This window comes from Canis aureus, chromosome 9, assembly GCF_053574225.1.
Source record: "Canis aureus isolate CA01 chromosome 9, VMU_Caureus_v.1.0, whole genome shotgun sequence".
NCBI lineage: Eukaryota > Metazoa > Chordata > Mammalia > Carnivora > Canidae > Canis > Canis aureus.
Genome location: NC_135619.1, coordinates 76,436,710 through 76,455,829, shown reverse-complemented (window position 1 = coordinate 76,455,829; position 19,120 = coordinate 76,436,710). Strand labels below are relative to the sequence as shown.

General features: G+C 58.9%; 1 long non-coding RNA gene and 3 gene segments (V, D, J or C); all 4 read left to right on the top strand.

Annotated features, from left to right (window-relative positions):
- Positions 1 to 4,515, top strand: part of LOC144321261 (Ig mu chain C region-like) — a 137,356-nt gene extending 132,841 nt beyond the window's left edge. Inside the window, 4 exon segments of the C gene segment in view lie at positions 2,581 to 2,898; positions 2,978 to 3,316; positions 3,574 to 3,891; positions 3,995 to 4,515. Of these exon segments, the coding sequence occupies positions 2,581 to 2,898; positions 2,978 to 3,316; positions 3,574 to 3,891; positions 3,995 to 4,389 (1,370 nt within the window).
- Positions 1 to 19,120, top strand: part of LOC144321264 (immunoglobulin gamma-1 heavy chain-like) — a 74,996-nt gene that overhangs the window by 4,343 nt on the left and 51,533 nt on the right.
- The window catches only part of LOC144321263 (immunoglobulin heavy constant delta-like), a 75,625-nt gene that overhangs the window by 54,081 nt on the left and 2,424 nt on the right, over positions 1 to 19,120 (top strand). The window contains 5 exon segments of the C gene segment in view: positions 13,907 to 14,200; positions 14,509 to 14,598; positions 15,870 to 15,938; positions 16,204 to 16,530; positions 16,727 to 17,038. Of these exon segments, the coding sequence occupies positions 13,907 to 14,200; positions 14,509 to 14,598; positions 15,870 to 15,938; positions 16,204 to 16,530; positions 16,727 to 17,038 (1,092 nt within the window).
- On the top strand, positions 5,873 to 7,622 carry LOC144321280 (uncharacterized). The gene is made up of 3 exons (XR_013387011.1): positions 5,873 to 6,839; positions 7,127 to 7,242; positions 7,347 to 7,622. It is a non-coding gene; the product is annotated as an uncharacterized LOC144321280 (long non-coding RNA).

The window sequence follows — 19,120 nt, the reverse complement described above, 5'->3', positions numbered from 1 at the left end:
GAGCTGAGCTGGGCTGGGCTGAGCTGAGCTGGGCTGAGCTGAGTGAGCTAAACCTGGCTGAACTGGGCTGAGCTGGGTGAGTTGGGCAGGGCTGAGCTGAGCAAGGCTGAGCTGGGTGAGCTGGGTTGAGCTGAGCTGGGCTGAGCTGGGTGAGCTGAACTGGGCTGAGCGGTGCTGAACTGGGTTGAGCTGTGCTGAGCTGGGCTGAGATGAGGTGAGCTGAGCTGAACCAGGCTGAGCTGGGTTGAGCTGATCCAGGCTGAGCTGGGTGAGCTGGGCTGAGCTGGGCTGAGCAAGGTTGAGCTGGGCCGAACTGGACTGAGCTGGCTGATCTGGGCTGAGCTAGGCTGAGCTGAGCTGAGCTGAGCTGGGCTGAGCTGGGTGAGCTAAACCTGGCTGAACTGGGCTGAGCTGGGCTGAGCTGAACCAGGCTGAGCTGGGTGAGTTGGGCAGGGCTGAGCTGAGCAGGGCTGAGCTGGGTGAGCTGGGTGAGCTGAGCTGGGCTGAGCTGAGTGAGCTGAACCGGGCTGAGCTGTGCTGAACCAGGTTGAGCTGTGCTGAGCTGGGCTGAGCTGAGGTGAGCTGAGCTGAACCAGGCTGAGCTGGGCTGAGCTGATCCAGGCTGAGCTGGGTGAGCTGGGCTGAGCTGGGCCAAACTGGACTGAGCTGGCTGATCTGGGCTGAGCTAGGCTGAGCTGGGCCGAGCTGGGCCGAGCTGGGCTGAGCTGGGCTGAGCGGGGCTGAGCTGGGTGAGCTAAACTGGGCTGAGCTGCCCTGAGCTGCGCTGAGCTGGGCTGAACTGTGACGAACTGGACTGAGCTGGCTGATCTGAGCTGAGCTGGGCTGAGCTGAGCCGAGCTGGGCCAACAGGGCTGAGCTGGGTGAGCTGGGCTTAGCTGAGCTGAACCGGGCTGGGCTGAGCGAGACTGAGTGGGGCTGAGCGGGGCTGAGTGTGGCTGAGTGTGGCTGAGCGGGGCTGAGCTGGGTGAGCTGAACCAGGCTGAGCTGGGTGAGCTAAACCGGGATGAGCTTGGCTGAGCTGTGCTGAGCTGGGCTGAACTGGGTGAGCTGAATCAGGCTGAGCTGAGCTGTACCAGGCTGGGCTGAACTGGGCTGCACTGAGCTGGTAAGCTGATCTGGGCTGAGCTGATCTGGGCTGAGCTGAGCTGAGCTGGGTAAGCTGGACTGGGCTGAGCTGGGCTGAGCTGAGCTGAGCTGGGTAAGCTGGACTGGGCTGAGCTGGGCTGAGCTGAGCAGGGCTGATCTAGGTGAGCTAAACCAGGCTAAGCTGGGCTGAGCTGGGCCAAACTGGGCTGAGCTGGGTGAGCTAGGCTGAGGTGAGCTGGGCTGAGCTGGGTGAGCTAGGCTGAGGTGAGCTGGGCTGAGCTGGGTGAGCTAAACCAGTCTGAGCTTAGTTAAGCTTGGCTGAGCTGTGCTGAGCTAGGCCGAGCTGAGCTGGACTGAGCTGAACATGGCTAAGCTGGGTGAGCTGAACCAGGCTGAGCTAAGCTGAGCTGGTCTGAGCTGAGTGAGCTGGGCTGAGCTGAGCTGGGCTGGGTGAGATGAACTGGGCTGAGCTGAGCTGACCTGGGCTGGGCTGAGCTGGGCTGAACTGGGCTGAGCTGCACTGAATCAAGCTGGCCTAGCTGGATGAACTGAGCTGGGCTGAGCTGAGCGGGAGTGAGCTGGGTGAGCTGAGCTGGGCTGGGCTGGGCTGAGCTGGGCTGAGCCAGGCTGAGCTGCACTGAATCAGGCTGGCCTAGCTGGGTGAGCTGAGCTTGGCTGAGCTGGGATGGGCTGGGCTGAACTGAGTTGAAGTGGCCTGAGTTGAATTGAAGTGAGCTGGGCTGAACTGTCCTAGCTGGGCAGAGCTGGGCTGAATTGGGCTGAATGAACTGGGCTAAGCTGGACTAGGCTTGGTGCACTGAGCTGGTTAGCCATGGTCACTGAGCTAGTCCAGCAGAAATGGACTGACTGAGTTGCTTTGACCCAGGAGTTTGAAGTCCCAGTTTGGGCTAGATTCATCTGCATTGGGGCATTTAGTTCTAGTCGGGGGGGTGAGCTGGCCTTGCTGGGCTGTCCTGACTAACCTCGATGTGACCTCAATAACCTGGTTGTACTAAGGATGGGCCAAGGGGAATCTGTATCACCTGACTCCTCATATGCACACCATTCACTGACCCTAGGCACACCAGCCAGGGCTGGTTGGCTGGGTGGGGCGCTCCTCTCTATGCTATCAACCTGTCTCACAGATGGCTTTCAGGCTTGTGGCTGAGTGTGGCAGCCTGGCTCCTGTGTCTCAGGGGGAAGGCCACACTGGCCCAGGCCAAGCCATCCCACAAGTCCAGAGCTGGGCTTCTGTGGCAGGGTGGGGGCAGCTGCGCCTCCTCTTCCCGGCAGGATTCGACGTCAGCACTGCCATCCACTGCACTGTTGGGCTCCTCCCCGGGCTGGGGACGCTGCGAGGCCAGCCTTTGTGGCAGTGAGGTGAGGGAGCTGCAGGGCTGGCCACAGCCCGCCTGGCAGAGTGTGAAAAGAACACAGCTTCTCACCCATCTCTTGTCCCTCTCTGGTCCTCAGAGAGTCCATCCCCTCCAAACCTCTTCCCCCTCATCACCTGTGAGAACTCCCTGTCCGATGAGACCCTGGTGGCCATGGGCTGCCTGGCCCGGGACTTCCTGCCTGGCTCCATCACCTTCTCCTGGAAGTACCAGAACCTCAGTGCAATCAACAACCAGGACATTAAGACCTTCCCTTCGGTTCTGAGAGAGGGCAAGTATGTGGCGACCTCTCAGGTGTTCCTGCCCTCCGTGGACATCATCCAGGGCTCAGACGAGTACATCACATGCAACGTCAAGCACTCCAATGGTGACAAATCTCTGAACGTGCCCATCACAGGTGAGAGCAGGGCCCTCCTCCCCGTGGCCAGATGGGCAGGGTGGGCCAGCCAGGTTGACGCACTGTCCCCTCATTCCAGGGCCTGTACCGACGTCTCCCAACGTGACTGTCTTCATCCCACCCCGCGACGCCTTCTCTGGCAATGGCCAGCGCAAGTCCCAGCTCATCTGCCAGGCCGCAGGTTTCAGCCCCAAGCAGATTTCCGTGTCTTGGTTCCGTGATGGAAAGCAGATTGAGTCTGGCTTCAACACAGGGAAGGCAGAGGCCGAGGAGAACGAGCATGGACCTGTGACCTACAGCATCCTCAGCATGCTGACCATCACCGAGAGTGCCTGGCTCAGCCAGAGCGTGTTCACCTGCCACGTGGAGCACAATGGGATCGTCTTCCAGAAGAACGTGTCCTCCATGTGCACCCCCAGTGAGTGACCCCGCCACTACTGAAACCCCTTGGGCTTGGAATCCCTCACCTACACAGGTGTCCACTCGGGCCAGCTGCTCCCCGAGCCTTGGCTTCCTGCAGCGGCCAAGGGCGGGGCAGTGGGGGCCTAGCATTCCCCTCCAGCGGGTCCTTGCAGCTGAGGAAGGCCCATGGACTGGACCTCCATTCTTTGGGGAAAATCTCCACTTTGCCTGATTTCATGTCCAGTCACTGACGCAAACTCTCTCCTGATCTAGATACACCCGTTGGCATCAGCATCTTCACCATCCCCCCCTCCTTTGCCAGCATCTTCAACACCAAGTCAGCCAAGCTGTCCTGCCTGGTCACTGACCTGGCCACTTATGACAGCCTGACCATCTCCTGGACCCGTCAGAATGGCGAGGCTCTGAAAACCCACACCAACATCTCTGAGAGCCACCCCAACAACACCTTCAGTGCCATGGGGGAAGCCACTGTCTGCGTGGAGGAATGGGAGTCAGGCGAGCAGTTCACCTGCACAGTGACCCACACAGATCTGCCCTCACCGCTGAAGAAGACCATCTCCAGGCCCAAGGGTAGGGGCCCACTCCTCCTCTGCCCTAGGGCTCTCCCACAGCCCCTAGGCGCCTCTCCCCACCGGCCACTCACCTGAGCTCACCACTGTCCTTCCTCCCACAGATGTCAACAAGCACATGCCTTCTGTCTACGTCCTGCCCCCGAGCCGGGAGCAGCTGAGCCTGCGGGAATCGGCCTCACTCACCTGCCTGGTGAAAGGCTTCTCACCCCCAGATGTGTTTGTGCAGTGGCTGCAGAAGGGCCAGCCCGTGCCCCCTGACAGCTACGTGACCAGCGCCCCGATGCCCGAGCCCCAAGCCCCTGGCCTCTACTTTGTCCACAGCATCCTGACCGTGAGTGAGGAGGACTGGAATGCCGGGGAGACCTACACCTGTGTTGTAGGCCACGAGGCCCTGCCCCATGTGGTGACCGAGAGGAGCGTGGACAAGTCCACCGGTAAACCCACCTTGTACAACGTGTCCCTGGTCTTATCTGACACAGCCAGCACCTGCTACTGACCACTGGGCCGCCCACTCCAGGCGGGTGACCTGTCGCTGTGTGTGCACATGTGCAAACTAACCATGTCAATGGGCTGAGATATGGCATTTTATCAAAATTAGAAATAAAAACATCCATTCAAAAGATGCTCGTCCTGAGTAAGCGATGCTCTTGCCTGCAAGGGCCCTGGCTGTGCTGCCGCCATCCCCAGACCACCCTCCACCACCATCCCTGCCCCCACCCAGCCTCCGGAGGTTGCTGTGCTCCTCGCAGACCAAGCCCATGCTCATAACTCCTCTAGCTGCTCCCACAGCCACATACATGCACACATGCACACAGACGCGGACACATGGACACACAGCAACATGCATGGATATGGACACAGACATGTATACAGTGCACATGGGCACACATACCTAGGCATGCACACACATGGGTGTGGACACGGATGCACCTCCACACACACACAGAGACATGCAGACACAGGCATGTGCACATGTGGGCGTGGACATAGATGTCCCCACATACACACGCAAAGACATACAGGCAGACTCGCAGACACAGGCATTCGCACACGTGGGTGTGGACACAGATGTGCTTGCCTACACACAGATAGACATACAGGCAGACACACAGACATAGGCACACACACACGTGAGTGTGGACACAAGCACATCTCCACATAAATGCACAGACATACAGGCAGACATGTGGACACAGGCATGCGCACACATGTGTGTAGACACGGATGTGCCTGCCTACACACAGACATACAGACAGACACATGGACACAGACACACACACGTGGGTGTGGACACAGGTACACCTCCACATACACATGCACAGACATACAGGCAGACACACAGACACAGACACACACACATGGGTGTGGACACAGATGCACCTCCACATACACATGCACAGACATACAGGCAGACACACGGACACAGCCATGTGCACACGTGAGTGTGGACGCAGGTGCATCTCCACATACAGACATATAGGCAGACACTCAGACACAGATGCACACACGTGAGTGTGGACACAGGTGCAGCTCCACATACACACGCAGACATACAGGCAGACACATGGACACAGATGCACACACGTGAGTGTGGATGCAGGTACACCTCCACATACACACTCAGACATACAGGCAGACACACAGACACAGACGCACACACATGTGGACACAGATGCACCTCCACATACACATGCACAGACATACAGGCAGACACGCGGACACAGCCATGTGCACATGTGAGTGTGGACGCAGATGCAGCTCCACATACACACGCACAGACATACAGGCAGACACGTGGGCACAGATGCACACACCTGAGTGTGGACACAGGTGCAGCTCCACATACACACGCACAGACATACAGGCAGACACGTGGACACATGCACACACATGAGTGTGGACACAGGTGCACACACACAGAGACATACAGGCAGACACACGGACACAGACACACACACGTGGGTGTGGACACAGGTACACATGGACACAGATACATGTGCACACACATGTACACTTATTCACACATGTATACAGCCACGCTGACACATGTGCACACACATGGATGCCAGCCCTTGCACACCCTCTAACGCAGGGCCTCCCGCCGTCTCCAGCCACGTCACTTCCTGCAGGCCTTCGTGCCCCAGCTCTGCTTGTCCTTCTGTCTCTGACCACGGCTGCCATTCCCAGGTCTGGGTCCAAGGGAAGCCCCTGCCCACGCCCAGGCAATGGAAGGAAGCAGAACCCCAGCACCTGGGGATGAACGGGGCTGGACCTGTCCTGATAAAGCAGGCAGGGGGAGGCCACAGAGAGTCTGATCTGAGTGGAGGGCCCCTATGAACACCAGGCCCTGGAAATGGTGGGAAGCAAGGCTCTTGGGAGCAGGACTGAGGGAGCACAGAGCCTTCTGGGCAGAGAAGGGTGGGGCCAGCCACAGGCAGCAGAGCCTCCTTTGGGCTGCCTCTGAGACCCTGTCTGCACACCAGGCCCTTGGGAGCCTGAGCTCCAGATGCCCCCAAGGGCCCACTTGGACTGAGGCTGGAGCCCCCTGAGTGCCCTCAGCCTGTGCACCCCAATGTCACCCTCCCTGGAGCTTCAGGGTTCTATCTGGCCCCTGGGTCCCTGAGCACTTGTGGGGTGGACAGCCAGCCAGGGCCCCACCTGGCCTCTCACATGTGCCACCCACTCAGAGCAGGGAGGGCGAGCCAGTGGGGATCTCACTGGGAAGCCAGGCCTCAGTGTCCTCTGCAGCCAGGGGCACACGCACCCCAAGCCACCATTGGTGGAGGGGCCTGCTCCCTGCCTCAGTCCCAGGTGGTCCTGGCTGAGCCACCAGCCCCCCAGGACACTGAGCCACCCGTCTGGGGCCCTACGTCTCGCCCAAGCCCAAGCCATACTGCTGTGTCTGTGTTGCTCTGCCGAGCTCTCTGCCACCCCAGGGCTAATAGGGTAGGTGCTCAGGGTCACCACCCCGCTCTGCTTTGGCCATGTTCTTCCTTGGCCTGACCCCTGCATCAAGTGGCCAAGGCCTCGCTAATGCCTGACTCAGACCCTTCTCCACAGAACCCAGGAGCCCTCTGCCCCACGGGGCAGGTGTTGAGGCATCGGGGGGGGGGGCTGGAAAGCCATGTGCCCTCACCGGCCCTCCTGAGGGCAGCACAGCCGGGGCCAGGGGTGACTCTGGGGCTGGGCCCTGCTGGACATGGCCTGACCCCTGTGTGCTGTGTCCCCTGCAGGGGGGGAGGTGAGTGCCGAGGAGGAAGGCTTCGAGAACCTAAATACCATGGCATCCACCTTCATCGTCCTCTTCCTCCTCAGTGTCTTCTACAGCACCACAGTCACTCTGTTCAAGGTAGTGGCAGGGTGGCAGCGGGAGGGGGGGTGCACGCAGCCACAGGCCTGCCTCACCTGCCCCTGCACCATGGGGAAACAGCTCACACTGTCTGTCATCTGCAGGTGAAATGACCGGCCAGCTAGGAGCGTCAGAGCCCCGGGAGATGGAGCCCAGGGGGCACCGCCTTGGGGTCTGGGGTCCCCAGCCTGTGGGGCCCGTCAACTTGTGCCTAAATCTTTCCCACGTCGCCCCTCCCGCTTCCAGCTCAAAGACAAGGGCCTCTCGAGACTTGGCCAATACCGGGATGCGTGGGAGCCTGCAGCCGTGGCTCTACTGCGAGCGTTGCTTTGCAATGTATACGCATGTCGCCTTGAAATAAACATGTACATTTTGTGAAACTGCTGCCTTGTGCTGGTGTTTTTGTCCCGAATGGCACTCCTTGGGTGTTGCATGTGCATCTCAATGGGCAGCCCTCGCTTGGAAGGGCACGGGAGAAGGGGGGTCTGTCTGCAAGCAGGCCTGCCAGGGGACATGCCAGGAAAGGGGACCCCGGCGGCACCCCGGGAGTCGCGCACATCCAGCCTGCTTCAGAGAGTCCCAAGCCTGACCTCCTGGACATGGTGGGTGCCAGGAATCAGGCGTGGGCCTTGGGGATTCGTATGCGGCCAGCAGGGACCTCTGCCTCAGGGTCCCTGCACAGTGTACTGCCCGATCTCTGTCCCCAGCAAGCCTGGCCACCCTAAGGGCTTGTCCCACCTGCTGTGGCATCTGGGGGCTGGCAGAACCGCGGCAGCTCACCCCACAGCTGGGCTACACAGTGGCTGGTGTGGGGAAAGCAGGAGTTTCTGGTGAGCAGGCGAGGAGAGGCAGAGGGCAAAGGCTGGGCGTGTCCACATCACTGCAGAAGCAGGGCAGGCGGTGCCGGGCCTGGGGCCATGGCTGAATCAGAGCCACGCAGAGGGGGCTGGTCTGGCCACAGTGCGAGCAGCCAGTGTGGACCACGGGTCATGGAGCCAAGGCAGCAGGCGTCTGGGTGCAGGTGCATGGGGCAGGAGGCTGAGAGGGAAGGCGCAGACCTCCACTAGGGATGTGGGGTGGCACCTGGCGAGGACAGCTGAGCCAGGCTGCAGGAGGAAGCTCCAGAGGTGCGGAGAGCAGCCGAGAGCTTGCAGGGCCAGCCATCCACATGTCGTCTGGCCCCAGAGGGGTGGCTGCCATGGAGGCAGGAGAGGGACATGGTCCCGGGACATCTGTCCCCCAGCCTGGGCTCCAGGTGGACACTTCTGGCTCTGGCTTTGCTTTGGTTAAATGGACTGCACCTTGGCCCCATGAGGGGCACATGGGCCTGGGGGCTCTGGTGCTGGGGGCGGCTGTCGGCTCAAGACGGCACCTGTGGGAGCGGCAAGAGCCATGGACGCCGGGGGCAGGAGTCGGCTCCAGGCTGCATCTTGGCTTCCAGGGCTGCCATGGTTGGTGGCAACCTTGGCTTGGACACGAGGCACCCTCTCCCTGCCATCTCACTCCCCAGGCACCACCGCTGTGTGCGTGTGCCCTTTGTAAGGATGCTCGTTGTGTGGGATTAGGGCCTTGGCCCAATCCAGTGGGACAAGTACATCCCCAGGGATCCCGTCCCCCACGAGCTCCCCATCAGGGGCACAAGGGTGACAGGATGTCAAGGTATAACCTGGCACACACGATTCCAGCCGCCCACCCCGTGGCCCCAACTTCATGTGCTTCTCCTGTGCACAGCACTTCAGGAACAACTCCAGAGGTCACCCTGCTCAGCATCAACCGTGAGGTCAGCATCTCATTTATCACCTGAGTCAGGTCCAGGGGAGACACTGGTGAGCCTGCAGCAGGAGGACAGCACACAGATTGACCACATCCAAACAGTGACGATGGGGCTGCACGGAGTGGACATTCCTGTCAAGGACGGAGAGATAGTAGGAAGAAGGGACAGTCCAGGAGGGCTTCCCCTTTAGACGAGCAGGAGCCGGAGGTGTCTCTCAGCTACACGTTCCCTCCTCAGCTCCACGCATTCCCCTCAGCTCAATGCTCTATCCCCAGCTCCACACCCTTTCCTCAGCTCCACAATCTGTCCTGAGCTCCTCATTCTGTCTTCACCTCCGGGCTCTCTCCTTGGCTCCACACTGTGCTCAACCCTTTACTCTGTGCTCATCTCAATGCTCTCTCCTCAGATCATCCCTCTCTCCTCAGCTACACACTGTCTTTACTTCCACCCTCCACCCACAGCTCCTCATTCTTTCCTCAGCTCCATGCTCTCTCCTCATCTCCACATTCTGTCCTCTGCTCCTCACTCTTTCCTCAACTCCACACTCTCTCCACAGCTCCATACTGTCTCCTTAGCTCCACATCTCTTCCTTCATCTCCACCCTCTGTCCTCAACTTAATGCTCTGTCTTCAGCTCCACACTCTGACCTTAGCTCCACACTCTCTCCTCCACTCCACACTCTTTCCTCAGTCCCTCACTATGTCCTTACATACTTGCTATCTCCTCAACACCTCATTCTCCTCAGATCCACACTCTGTCCTTACCTCCATGCTCTCTCCTCAGCTCCACATTCAGTCTCAGCTCCACTCTCTCTCCTCAGCTCCACACTCAATCCTCATATCCACACTCTGTCCTCAGCTCCACTCTCTCTCCTCAGATCCACAGTCTCTCCTCCACTCCACACTCCTTTTTTAATAAATTTATTTTTTATTGGTGTTCAATTTTCCAACATATAGAATAACACCCAGTGCTCATCCCATCAAGTGCCCCACTCAGTGCCCGTCACCCAGTCACCCCACCCCCTGCCCACCTCCCCTTCCACCACCCCTAGTTCGTTTCCCAGAGTTAGGAGACTCTCATGTTCTGTCTCCCTCCCTGATATTTCCCACTCATTTTTTTCTCCTTTCCCTTTTATTCCCTTTCACTATTTTTTATATTCCCCAAATGAATGAGACCATATAATGTTTGTCCTTCTCTGATTGACTTATTTCACTCAGCATAATACCCTCCAGTTCCATCCACATCGAAGCAAATGGTGGGTATTTGTCATTTCTAATGGCTGAGTAATATTCCATTGTATACAGAGACCACAGCTTCTCTATCCATCATCTGTCGATGGACACCAAGTTTCCTTCAACAGTGTGGCTATTGTGGACATTGCTGCTAGAAACATTGGGGTGCAGGTGTCCTGGCGTTTCACTGCATCTGTACCTATGGGGTAAATCCCCAACAGTGCAATTGCTGGGTCGTAGGGCAGGTCTATTTTTAACTCTTTGAGGAACCTCCACACAGTTTTCCAGAGTGGCTGCACCAGGTCACTCCACACTCTTTCATCAACTCTTCACTGTGTTCACAGCTCCTAACTCTGTCCTCACCTCCACTCTCTCTCTTCAGCTCCATACTTTGTACTCAACCCCATGCTCTGCTCACTCCTCACCCCCACACTCTGTCCTCAGCTCCTCACTCTCTCCTCAGCTCCTTGCTTTCCCCTCAGCCCCTTGCTCTCTTCTCAGCAACTTGTTCCCACCTCAGCTCCTCGCTCTTTCCTCAGATCCACATTGTTTCCTCAGCTTCTAACTCTGTCACCAATACCACCTCTGTCCTCAGCTCCACACTCAATCCTCATATCCACACTCTGTCCTCACCTCTGGGCTCTCTCCTCACATCTGGGCTCTCCTCAGCTCTACCTCTGTCCTCAGCTCAACTTTCCCTCCTCACCTCCACTCTCTCTCCTCAGTTCCATACTCTTTCCTGAGCTCCACACTTTGTCCCCAGCTCCTCACTTTGTCTCACCTCCAGGTTCTTTCCTCAGCTCCACACTTTATCCTCAACTCCGAACTCTATACTCACAATGCACTCTCCTCAGATCATCCCTCTCTCTTCAGCTCCTCACTCTGTCCTCACCTCAGCGTTCTCTCCACAGCTCACACTCATTCATCAGCACCACACTCTGACCTCAGCTCCACACTCTGTCCTCACCTCCACGTTCTCTTCTCAGCTCCTCACTCTCTACTTAGCTACACTCTCTCTCCTCACCTCCTTCCTCTGTCCTCAGTTCCTTGCTATCTCCTCAGCGCCTTGCTTTCTTCTCAGCTCCACACTCTGTCCTCATCTCCACACTCTCTCCTCAACTACACACTCTAATCTCAGATCCACATTCTTTCCTCAGGTCCTAACTCTGTCCTCAAGTCCAGCTCAGTCCTCAGCTATAGACTCAATCCTTATATCCACCCTCTGTCCTCACCTCCAGGTTCTCTCCTCAGCTCCACACTCTGTCCTCATCTTGATTCTCTCTCTTCAGCTCCGTGATCTCTCCTTCATTCCACACTCTCTCCTCAGCTCCACATTCTGTCTCCTCAGCTCCACACTCTCTCCTCAGCTCCACGCTCTCTCCACAGCTCCTCACTCTCTCCTAAGCTCCTCAGTCTCCTCAGCTCCAGACTGTCCTCAGTTCCATGCTTTCTCCACAGCTCCACACTCTCTCCTCAGCTCTGTACTCTGTCTTCTCAGCTTCACACTCTACTCTTGCCCACGCTCTGTGTTTGGGGTCACGCTCTGTCCTTGGGGCCATGGTCTGTCCTAAAAGCCAGATTTCCTCTGCTTTGTGCAGCCAGTTCTGTTATAGTCATGTAAAATCTTAAACACCATGTGGGCACCGCGTGCACTTCAAGGGGATACAGACCATGACATAAGAAGGCTGTCCACCTACCTTCCTGGATAACCACCCAACTACTTCTGGCTCTTCTCAGATGAGGGATCAGATTGTAGAAGGGTGCCTGTTCGGACCCTCTGCCCCAAGGCCAGATAGGCAGTGCCCCCCACCCAAAGCTTCTAGTTCTGGCTCCTGAGAGCCTCTATCCCCTCCCACATTCCCTGGGAGCAGGGAACGGAGGCTGTCTCTTCCCCTGCACTTAGTTTAGAAAAGTCCATGCCCTGTACCTGCAAGGCCTGCTTCGAACAAAGCACAGAAACACTCTCTTGCTGACAAAGTTGTAGTCCCCCCAGCTGTCCCCTCCATTTTGAGCCCTCACCCAGAGTCCCCTTTAACATCCAAATTTCTACCATCTGTCTCCAGGGAAATTTGGCTTTTTCTGACACAAACATCAAAACTCTAGTCTCTGCCCGTCAGCAGGTTCCAAAGCCATGTCCTTATTTCTAGGTGTTTCTTACATCATGCTCCATTTCTGGTACCAAAACTGGCATTTGTTTCCTGTGGGTGGCTGAACAACAAACATATTGTGCCAGTCTTGGGGGCAGGGAGGCCCAGATCAGGGTATGGTGGGTTGGCTCCCTCTGGGGCCTGGAGAGGTCCTGTGTCCCACACCACCGTTGCTGCTGGTCATGGGTGACCCTTGGTGTTCCTGGCTTGTAGCACGTGCTCCAGCCACCAGCTCTTCCTCACAGGGTACTTGTCCTCTGTGCATCCCACTGCCTCTCATAAGGACAGTCGTATTGGGCTTGGCACCCGCGCTCCGACAGTATAACCTCAATAAATTATTTATTCTTCTGCTATGACCTTATCTCCATACAAGGTCACATCCTGGGACACTGGGGGTCAGGACACAGCTCTGCCCACAGGCCCACTCATGCCTGGCATCCCCCCGACCATGTGTTATAGGAGTCCTTGCCTGAGAGAATGCCAGGGAGCTGCCTGGGCAATGGGGGTCCCAAGGGCAGCTTGGCCAGCTGCTTAGGGGAGCAGAGAGCTGTCCTGCTCATAGGACAAGTGGAGTGGGCACTGGCACCACCACCCAAGCAGACAGCCCATGTGGCAGGCTGACAAATGGGCACGTCTGAGCAACAGCAGTGGTGCCTGGGATGCGTGGCACTGATATGGGAGAGCAAAGTTCTTTTTTATATATTTTTTATTGGAGTTTGATTTGCCAACAAAGGAGTGGGAGAACGAGGCTCTTATCTCATGCAGTCGAAGAACAAACCTTGGGGATAATGGAGAGTGAGCAAAGCGATAGAAGTTTATTAAACAAAGGTCTAGAGAAAGCTCTCAGAAGTGAGAGAGGTCCCGTCAGGGTTGCCTCTGAGGGCTTTTAGCAGGAGTCTTTTATTGAGAACTGACTAGGAAGCTGGTGGCCTTGAGATTTTCGTGCTGTCTTGGTTTGAGCAGAACTATTGATAACACCCTCAATGAGTTCATTCTTTGTGGTCTGGTGAGTTTCTGTGATTGCTTGGTAACCATCAAAGGGAGATACTCCCTAATATTTCACAGCTAGGGAGCCAGGTTTTTGGGTTGTTTTTTGTTTTTTCTGTTTCCACTGCCTTATCTGTTTCCTTGGGATCTATGGGAGCCTGACTCTGGGCCTTTCCCTTACCTTGTCCTGCCTAGGCCCACCTGTTCCTACCTCAGCACAAGGCAGGGGCCACAGCCTAACAGGCAGCTGTGCCATCAGGGACACAGGCAGGGACCCCACATTCGTTTGGCCACCCTTTGCCAGCCAGGTCCCAGGGAGAGGTCAAGGGGCCCTGAGCAGGGTCTGGGCGACACCAGCCCAAGCACTGACCGAGCCATGGGCTCTGCAGCGAGGGAGCACCAGTTATCTGATTCAGGCAACAGGTGGGGCCATCAGCCACTGGCTAGCTCTGCCCTCCCAGCCGCACCCTCTGAGCCCCCTCCCCAGCCACCCTGCACGCTCACAACCTGTGTCTGTCTTCCAGCCTCCAGAGAATCGTCACTTCTGCTCCCCTTGGTCTCAGGATGTAAGGTCCCAAAAAATGGTGAGGACATAACCCTGGCCTGCTTGGCAAAAGGACCCTTCCTAGATTCTGTGCGGGTCACGACAGGCCCAGAGTCACAGGCCCAGATGGAAAAGACCACACCGAAGATGCTAAAGATACCGGACCACACTCAGGTGTCTCTCCTGTCCACCCCCTGGAAGCCAGGCCTGCACTACTGCGAAGCCATCAGGAAAGACAACAAAGAGAAGCTGAAGAAAGCCATCCACTGGCCAGGTTGGTGGCCCCCGACCACCAAGGAGGGCCCTCCAGGCCCCCCACACACCTTCACCACAGGGCTGGTCCCTGAGCACTGACACCACAGCCAGGCCACGCAGGGCACAGCAACTCCCCTTCCACCACCCAACCCTCGAGTCCTCTCCCCACAGACCATGCCCCAGGGTGTGAGAGAAAGGCTGTGCTGGGCGTGAGGCCTCCTGAGGCCCAGTGCTCACCTCTGCATGGTGCAACTGCTCATCCCTCCTTCCTGCCATCCCCAGCATGCACTCTCTGGCCCTCACCTGCCATTGTTCCTCTGATTTCAGCATCCTGGGAAACTGCTACCTCCCTGTTGACTCATGCGCCATCCCGACCCCAGGACCACACCCAAGCCCCCAGCATGGCCAGGGTCTCAGGTGAGGAGCCCCCTCCTGCCTTCCCATCCCTTCCACTGACTCCTTCCAGCAGCCCTCCTTGACATCTCCCATGAGCCTCTCAGTCCTGTCTGGGTCAGGAAGGGCAGGCGCTGCAGTGGCGTCTACCCACAGCAAGCCCTGTGCTGGGCAGCAGCAGACACCATGCCAGGCCCCTTGTGAACAGGAGACCCCCCCACAAGACTCCCCACAGACAGCACAGGGACGGGGTGGGACCTAGAGGACAGAGCTTGGATGTGAGTTTGACACAGAGCCCCACGGAGGACACATGGCCAAAGTGTGGAGTGAGGAATGCAGCCCCATGACCCTTACAGAATGGTAGCCGGCCACCTGAAGGCTCAGGAGCCCTGGGGACACAGGACCTCCTTGCCACACAGGGCCTCTCACTGAGCTGCCTACCCTCCTCCATAGGGTCTGGTTTCCTCTCTGCAGGCCACACAGGGTTACAGCCACCCTGCTTGCGCCCTCAGGACAAGGCTCAGTCCTCTGAGCCAGGCAGCAGGCCTCATGAGCAGAGGATGGCAGCCCCGGTGCCAGCCCTCTGGGGCGTCAGTGAAGCTCATACAGGGCAGAGGCTGTGGGCTGCTGCAGCTCCTCTGTGGGCTCTCCACAACCTGCCCCAGTGCCATCCCCAACCCCTGGCTCAGCACAGCCTGGTCAGACATGGAGGGGACAGGGTCATCGAGAGAGGTCAGCCCTCCAGGCAAGGATGCGGAATGCCACCATGACCTTGGCCAGGGTACACGCTCGCTGATGAGAAGCCTGGGCTGGACGCCACACACAGGCTGGGCCCTCACACTCTGCGGCTGGGTGGGCCTCTGGGGGAAGGTGACCTTGGTGGGGTAGCCTGAGGTGTGCTGTCCCAGGAGCCGGGCCCTCAGAACAGGCCAGCCACATCTAAGCCCCACACTGCCCGGCCTGCCAGCCAGATGCAGCCCAGACCCTGTGTCCTACAGCTTTAGAGGGCTGGGGATGGGAGAGGCAGGATCCCCACTGACTGCAAAGCCTAAATGTTTACAATGTGACCCTTGACAGAACAGACCTGTGGGCCCCTGGTCTATCCCATGCCTGTGGCCCAGAGCCCTACTGGCCATCCTCACCCTAACTGTAGAGGTGACCCTGGTGGGGTGACCGCTCAGGAGCCTGGAGGAAGGGGCAGCAGCGGGTGTGGGAAGGCCCTGGGGCCCCGGGGAGCAGGAAGGCCCAGGGCCCCCCCTACATGTGCTGCCATCTCATCTCCCTTTCCTCCCTAGTGCCTCCCACCAGCCACACCCAGACGCAAGCCCAGGAGCCAGGATGCCCAGTGGACACCATCCTCAGAGGCCAGTTCCTGGGGTGCAGAGTGGGGGAGGAGAGGAACCACCTGGGGAACACAGGGAAAGCCAGGCCCCAAGCCAACCCCTAGCCCCCAACCCCGCAGTGGGAGGCCAGGAAGCAAAAAGAGCGGAGTCTGCACTAGGGAGAGTGGCCCTCCTGGGGTCAGCAAGCCCCCAGGCAGGGTCTGTATCCCCCCACCCCCAGCACCACCCCCAGGCAGTGTCTGTATCCCCCACTCACCCCTGTTGACCAAGGTTGCTCTCCCGACAGAGTGTTGGAACCACACCCACCCTCCCAGCCTCTACATGCTGCGCCCTCCCCTGCGGGGACCATGGCTCCAGGGAGAAGCTGCTTTCACCTGCCTGGTGGTGGGAGATGACCTTCAGAAGGCCCACCTGTCCTGGGAGGTAGCCGGGGCGCCCCCCAGCGAGGCTGTGGAGGAGAGGCCACTGCAGGAGCATGAGAATGGCTCCCAGAGCTGGAGCAGCCGCCTGGTCTTGCCCATATCCCTGTGGGCCTCAGGAGCCAACATCACCTGCACGCTGAGCCTCCCCAGCATGCCTTCCCAGGTGGTGTACGCAGCAGCCAGAGAGCATGGTGAGGCCTGCCCCCAGGCCCAGGAGACAGGCTGGCTGGGCACCCCCTCACCATGCACACACACGACTCCTGTGGGCTCTGCTGGCCACCTCCTCCCATAAGGAGACACCAAGTGGGGGGACCCACCATCCTCCGGGCCACCCAGCTTCTCCCAAAGCCCCAAGGGGCTCAAGCATGACCAGGCTTCTCCCCACAGCTGCCAGAGCACCCAGCAGCCTCAATGTCCATGCCCTGACCATGCCCAGAGCAGCCTCCTGGTTCCTGTGCGAGGTGTCCGGCTTCTCACCCCCTGACATCCTCCTCACCTGGATCAAGGACCAGATTGAGGTGGACCCTTCTTGGTTCGCCACTGCACCCCCCATGGCCCAGCCGGGCAGTGGCACGTTCCAGACCTGGAGTCTCCTGCGTGTCCTCGCTCCCCAGGGCCCTCACCCGCCCACCTACACGTGTGTAGTCAGGCACGAGGCCTCCCGGAAGCTGCTCAACACCAGCTGGAGCCTGGACAGTGGTGAGTCACACATGAGTATGCGGCCTTCAGTGCCGGCCTCTCCCGAGCACAGGGTCGGGGTGGAGGGGAAGCCCTCAGAGTTGCTGAGTGACCAGGTCCTGGGGTAGCAGCCAAAGGCCTGTACCACCCAGCCAGGATGGCCCCACCTAGCCAGCTCAGCGTCTGGACTGTGCACATGCTGTCTCCACACTGAGGGCTTTGGATGCACTGACACCTGTGTCCTCAGGTCCACACACCACATGCTGGACTAGGAGGGGTGGGGAGGTGGTTGTCACCGCTGCCAGGTCCCAAACAGCAGCCACTTCCCACCAAGACATGCCCCACTGGTGGATGCAGAACAGGGCCCTCCCTTGGAGAGGGTGGTCATTCCTGACACTACTCTCAGGGACATTGGAGCCTCCCCAAGCCCCAGGAGCCCCCCCTAGTCTGGGAGAACAGTCTGCATCTCAGGGGCCAGATATACCCAGAAGTGGGAGCTGGTCTGCCCAAGAAATCTGACCAACGCATGCCCACAACAGGCCCTGATTGCAGGCCCTACAGGGCCGGAGGGACTGATGCCTGCCAGGGTGGGCACTCATAGTACAGGCTTAGGGTTTACTCTCCCCTCTGAGGCCCCTTGTCAGACCCCCTTGCCACCCCAGCAGGGTGAAGCACCCAGACAAGTGCCCCCTCCGTGCCCAGCAAGGCCCTGGTGGGACAGTGCTGGACACCTCAGGCCAGGTAGGGAGCAGGATGCCATTGTCCTCCTGCTCAGGCATGGAGAGGCCCCCAGGCTTCCCTAGGAGCAAGGTGGCAGAAGATTCCCAGTACAGGCCCAGAGCAACAATGTGGGAGGCTGTGCCAGGCGCCACCCGCTCAGACACCCTGCCAATGGCCCAGACCATGGGCATGCCTCCAAGTGAGGAGATATCCAGACAACAGCACTGGCCCCACTGCCTGATATAGCCAGGCTTGTCAGGGTGGCACCCTGGTGGGGGGCAGCCTGAGGGCCCCCAGGGACGTGGCTGCTCCTCAGCCCCCAGCCTGTCTACCTCTGCCCAACAGACTTTCCCCTGAAGTCCCAGTGTCAACCCTCGTCTACCCCTTGTCCTAAGCCTGTCTTCTCGACCCTGTGTCCTGCCCCTCTGGGTGTCACCTGTCATGGCTCATGTCCCCCTAGGACTGTGTACTCCAGCCCCCAGAGCAGCCTCCTGGCCCTACTTCTCCTCCTTCCCCTGGGCCAGGTCCACACTGGCAGTCTTCCTGGCTCCACCCTCCTACACCCTGCATACAGGCTGCTCCCAGGCACAGACCCAGCTTTCCATGGCCTGACGTCATGGTGAGGCTAGACTAGCCCCCCAGACAGACTCCATCAAGGCTGGAGACTGATCTGCCATCAAGCACCAAGCCCCAGGCTGCAGGCTGCAGGTGTGCACATGCTCTCCTCGCTCACCTGAGCCCATAGACGTGCCAGCATGTGGAGAGGCCTGGACAGCTCAGTGGACAGGGCTCAGCTCCAATGAGGTCCTCATGATCCCCTCCATGGGACTGTGGCACCTATGCCCATAGTTGCTGTGGGTGCTCACTAGGCCTCCTCTTGGACCCACAGGGGTGGGCATGTGTAGAGTAAGGCAGGGGAACATGGAGGGATGTGAGTGAGCAGGGAGTGGCCAAACGTCCTCGAGCCCAGCTCTGACCACCACCCTGCCGATAGCTGTGTGGTGCTCACACTTCTTGCATGGGTCAGGGGTAAATCCACCTGCCAAGGTCACACACTCTGGACACAGGATGCAGTGGGGGGGTCATCCCGGCCCCAGGTACAGGGGGATGGAGGAGGATCAGCCCTGCCCAGCGCACAGGGGGAGAGAGGGGAAGGTCAGCCCCACCTAGGGCACAGGGGGACAGAGGGGAGGGTCAGCCCACCAAGGGCACACGTGGACAGAGGAAGGTCAGCCCCACCCAGGGCACAGGGGGACAGAGGGGACGGTCAACCCCACCCAGGGCACAGATGGACAGAGGAGGGTCAACCAGGCCCAGGGCACAGAGGGACAGAGGGGAGGGTCAGCCCCACCCAGGGCACAGGGAGAGGGAAAGGTCAGCCCC